The sequence below is a fragment of the Manacus vitellinus genome, unplaced genomic scaffold (genome assembly GCF_001715985.3).
Source record: "Manacus vitellinus isolate BGI_N305 unplaced genomic scaffold, ASM171598v3 scaffold_87_pilon, whole genome shotgun sequence".
Classification (NCBI taxonomy): Eukaryota; Metazoa; Chordata; class Aves; order Passeriformes; family Pipridae; genus Manacus; species Manacus vitellinus.
In genome coordinates this window covers 698,930-704,281 of record NW_021940854.1, presented here as the reverse complement: position 1 = coordinate 704,281, position 5,352 = coordinate 698,930, and the positions used below count along the sequence as shown (strand labels likewise).

General features: G+C 47.6%; 1 protein-coding gene across 1 annotated transcript in view; it reads left to right on the top strand.

Annotated features, from left to right (window-relative positions):
* The first annotated feature begins 4,439 nt into the window (after positions 1 to 4,439).
* LETM2 (leucine zipper and EF-hand containing transmembrane protein 2) overlaps positions 4,440 to 5,352 on the top strand; it is an 8,779-nt gene continuing 7,866 nt past the window's right edge. Inside the window, exon 1 of the mRNA XM_029964983.1 lies at positions 4,440 to 4,444. Within this exon, the coding sequence (XP_029820843.1) occupies positions 4,440 to 4,444 (5 nt within the window). The remainder of the gene's footprint in view (positions 4,445 to 5,352) is intronic.

The following is a 5,352-nucleotide window of genomic DNA, read 5'->3' as shown; positions in this document are numbered from 1 at the left end:
GAGGCAGGGGAAGGGAAATAAGAAGTCAGTGTAAATTAAAAAACAATAATTAAGCAAATTAAACTGTTGAAGAAAAAAGGGATCTTGAGACCAATGTCCCGCTCTCCACTCAGCAACCACCCTCACGTGGATTTAGAAGACTGGTCTTACTGAGCTTTTAAAAAGGGTTATTGACATATCTTTCACATGACCACTTTCTTCTTTTCCAAGACATTTAATGAACTATCAGAAGATGAAATATGAGTGCTCAAAAACTGAGCCCAAGTGTCACAAAGTCAGAATGGTGCCAAAATCCCACCACTCTCTACAGCCCTCCCAGTTCTGCACTAGGAAGGGTTATTTCAACACGAAGCAGCTGGACAGCACTTTCACCCTCCAGCACACAGGAGACACAGAGCTCTCCTGACACCACGGTCACTGCAAACTGCATGAGCCAGAAACACCACCTCAAACAACAGAGGAACCTCTTTGCCTCCTCCCTCTCTGATTCCTTGCTAAAATTCGAGGCATAAGTAGCCCTTAGGCCAGGAGGACCTGAGCCATGGGCTGCTCTGACAATGGCACAACGTAAGCAAGTGGGTCACTCCACCTCAGCTGCTGGAAAACCCCCTCATGTCCTGCAGCAGCCTCAGATGAAGCTGCCCAACCTCTTCCCTCCTCAAAAAACCAGAGCAGAGTTTGCACTCACTGGCTCTCAGCAGCTACATGAGGAGGGTTATTCACATCTCCCTCCCACTTTGTTTCAATATAAAGCACTATGTGGTTCTGAGCCTCAGCATCAACAGACCTCCAAAGCCTGAGGTTACTCACGGAATGAGATTCCAGCTGAGCACTGGCATACACACCTTCAGAGTTCCAGTGCATACTGAAACACCAAAATCCGACTAAATCAAAGTTAGACTTCCAAAACTCAACTGCTGGCTCGGAGAAGGCGTTGGCATTCATCTAAAGCAGCTCAATGTTCAACAAGAAGCAACACACAGTGACCTGACCTGCAGGTAAGAAACACCTGTTTGCTTCCCACAAGGTCAGTTCAGCCCTTCCAAAGCAAACACAGCCCCATGGTATTTGTTCTGCCTGTGTGGGCACACAGGAGGGTTACTGTGCCCTGTAGGTCTGGGTTTGAAACAGCATTAATGCGTCCCACAGACACTTCTTCTAACAGGGATCTCCACAAATCCCTGCCCACGTGGAATTCTCACCCTCCCAAAGCTACGCATCTCAACACCTTAGCTGAGAGCTTTCCATACACAGGGAACTTCCCTCCTCAGAGACTGAAAAAAGCAACTGAAATTATAACAGGAACAAGAACTTGATCAGATTTGTGATGCATATTCTGGGGCCTGCACACTCAGATTAAATTGATGTTTACATTTCATCTTCACTGCCCTGTGACACCAACTCGGGGCTCATTTGTCACTTCATTTGTAATTAAGACGCTCACACCAAAGCACAATAACCAATAACAACAGCAAAAGGCTCTGCAGCAGAATTCACTCATTGCAGGAACTTTTAAACCTCAGGGCTGTGAAAGCATCCCTTCCTCCACAGCTCTGTAGAGCAGCCACCAAACCAACACAATTGTCACTGTTAGGGGACGTGGATCTTTGGGGCAGCACGTGGGATTGCACAGCAAGGTCAAAAACCCCAAACCACGCCCGTTCTGGGAAGAGGAAGTAGAACTGTTTGTACTATTTACCACCAAATTGTTACTTTGCATTTGCCAAACCAAAGAGCAAACAGCAGATTTCCCACCGGGCTTTATTTTTAACTAAACCCAGGTTCAATCTTTTTTCATTTCTGAATAGTTATTAAAAAATCTTGTCTTGAGAAGCTGTGACAGCGCTCCAGGCACATCCATGGCTGGCAGGGCAGAGTCCCAGCTGCCAGTGCAGCTCCCACAGGCACTGGCTGCAGAGGTGGCTGTCAATGCACTTTGTTTTGATATGTGACAAAAGTGTGGATTGAACTTCAAAACACTACTTACATGGGATTTAGGCGCTACCAGTCAAAGAATATAGCTCTGATTTTCTCCTTTTTCACTCCTTCTGGAGCTCACCTGTGTCACTCAGCCTTGGGGCCAGACTGTGCTGCACAGCTGGGACACCCAGGCCCGAATTCATGCCTCAGTAACTCTCTGCAGGCTGAGAACCAGGCCCACAGCTCCACTGAAGTGCTCTCAGTAGCCCCAAAGCACCCGAGGCCACTCTCCTCCCACAGCTCTGACATCACTGAGAGCTCCTTCCTGCCCAGTCTCTCCCTGTCATACTGTTAACACACCCAGACTTTCCCACCCTCCTGCCTGCCCCAAACTCTGCTGCAGTGGATCAGTTCCCAGACGCTGCCCAGGGAAGTGGCATCTGGGCAGCATCAGTGAGAGGACAGGCCCTGGAGCCACCCAAATAACAGCACACAGGGAGGAATCCTGAGCTACAGCACTCTCAACATCCAAACCTAAGGAAGGATTGCTTTGCATAATCCCTCCAAGCATTAATGCAGAGAACACCCCACTGTCACTGAAGAGAGCTGTCCCCCCCAAACCACAGGGGAATGGGATTTCCAGCTGATCTCGCACAAAGGTGTTCCAGAATAAATTCTTTTCACTACAACAGCAATTACTCTATTAACACACAGCATCAGCCTCCTGTGAGCTGTACAATTTGGCTTCCAAACATGACCCACAACAGATATTGGACTGATACAACGCTGGAGCTCGACAGATAAACAGTTTCATCACTTCCAGGTTTACAGGAAATGGACACTTCACAGCAGCTGGAAACAACATGGAATCAACAACGAAACAACTTGAAATCAACACCTTCAAAGCTGCAACTGAATTTCTTAATGAGAGAAAGAGTTTCCTCTTTAAAACTGCGTGTCCTTTCCCAGGGCTGACAGGGACACAAGACTGTTTACAAACAATGAAACTACACAGGGACATTGCTTCAGTAAATATTTTCCTGTTGCCCACGTGAGAGTCACAACTCAAAGTATCAAAGGAAAAGGTAAATGACATAAAACATACAAGCAGTACAGGATAGGGCAGGTCAGCCCAGTAGAGCTCTTCCTTAAGTGAACACTGCTGGTTTCACTTCCCATTCTGAGCTTCTGAGCTCGACTGAGCAGAGCCTGAACAGTCAGTTCCACCTCCGACAGCAAGTGCTCAGTCACGGGAAGGTTTCACAGAGATTATGGATCCTCTGGGTCCAAGTTTTCACCAACAACTGCACTCCTCTAAAGCAAGTTTTAGCATGAGAATTTTGCAACTTTGCTCTCAGAAAACAAACCTATAGTTCTCAAACCTTGCTCTCGTGCTGCAGGAGACTAAATAACAGATTATCAAACAATTCCAGCCCCACATGATTGCAGCTTTTCTTCCTCCCAGAGAGGGAGTTCCGTGGGTTTGGCTGAGGCTGGCTGTGGCCACAAGGGAGAGACACAGCAGCTACTGATAAAAGTCCAGTACAGACATATTTTAAACCTTTTTTCACCCTTTTCTGTTGACAATCCCAACGTGGGGTTACCCAGTCACAGGGAGGTGTTTTACAGATGGCAAGTGTGTGCTGTGAGGCAGGACCTGGCCTGTCAGCTCCCTGAGGAGCTGGGAGCTCTGCTGTGAGTCAGCCCTGTGTGCTCAGAGCACTGTCACTGCCTCATCACCCTGAGCTGGGCTTTCTATCAACAGGCTCAAAAGCAGAAGTTCTGGGATATCTTTATGTACAAATAGCAACTTAGCTCCTCTCCACACAGACCTAAATCAGAGAGAGTCAAACCTCTGCTTGTATCCTACCATCCCTCCTTACCCTCCAGATGTTCACTGCCATTTTCTGTGCTGTTTCACTCCCAACACATCCAACCTGCACTGCTGCTGGTCCCCTCAAGCACCCAGTCCATGCAGCAACTGCTCTCAGTGGCTGCTCACTGCTGCAGGTGTTTGACAGACACACAAACAGAGCTGCCTGGCTGGGCAAGCCAGGCTGGGCAGGTGTTTGAAGTGATGCAATCACTCCTGCCCTCTGAAAACCTTAAGCCTGCAGTTCACACACAGCCCTGCACCTCCCTTCTCCCCAGAGCTGAGCATTCCCAGTGCTTCCAGTCACATCCAACACCACCCAGAGGGACACTGTTATCACCTGGAACAGCATCCTGGGGTGTTGGAATTGTGTGAACTGCAGACAGAAATAAACAACTGTTCCTACTGATCCCTGGGCCCAGCCTGTGCCATCTGCTTTGTCCCACTCTGCTCTGCGTGTCCTTAGCAAATCCCACAGGCAAAGCTCTATTTACACACACTAACACAACACCAAGTTTTCACTTGCACAGGATTCCTTCACAGGAAACCTGCAGCCTGTGGATTTCTCCTGACTCCAGCTGGACTGAGCTGTCCCTCCTGGCAGACAGTGGGGGTGAATCAGAGGCCTCTTGACAAACCTTAAAGCATGAGGTGAGGCTGCTTCCCTGTGCACCTTTGTGAAGGTGGTTTGTGTTTGGTTTTTGAATGCCAGAAGAAACAGTCACGTCTGCAACTGGGTTTGATAAGGCCACTTTGAACAAGTTTCCCACAGTGCCATGGAAAGAAACAACTTGGCCAGCAGAGAAAAGGGGTTTGTCTGGAAAAGGAGCTTAGAGACTCGTCTGGTTTGAGAACCGCGGGATTCAAAAGGGAAACGTGGAGCAAAATCTTTGGTTCTTCAGGGAAAGTCACAGGTTGAGACTGACATGAAACCACAAGGCAGATCTCTGGCAACACCAAACACTGTAATGTCCTGGCAGGCTGTCACATACCACAGACAGGGCAAGAACCACAACATGTCTCATGAGAATCACCTCAAACTCAGGCAAAGCTGCCCAACTGAAAATTGCAAAATAAATATGTTTGTATTAAAACAAAACATACAGCCTTTGACCATCATCCTCCACTCTTACCCTGTACCTTCATAAGGCAGACAATCAGGTTTTGGAGCAAAATCTTTTCAAGCAGCTCATTAAAGCATTTAATAAAAAAATCTACCCACCAAAGCATTCACTGTTGCATCTCTACAAAAGGCCACTAAACAGTCATTAAAACAGACTTCAATTTTTCCTTCAGCTATGATTACTGGCTACTTCATGTTGTCCTTTGGGTTGGCTGGTGTATACACAACTACGTTATCTTTTTTTTTTAACAACAAATTGCACTGAAACGAACGAGTGTATTGACACCTAAACAGAAAGCGGAGCGAGTCCACAACAAAGTGCAGCACAACGCAACAGCACCGAGAAAAAAAACCCAACCTCCCCCCCCAAAATTCGAGCAACAACAACAAACCCGCGAACGGCAAACCCCTTTTCTCTGGGGGGTGCAGGGGGTCA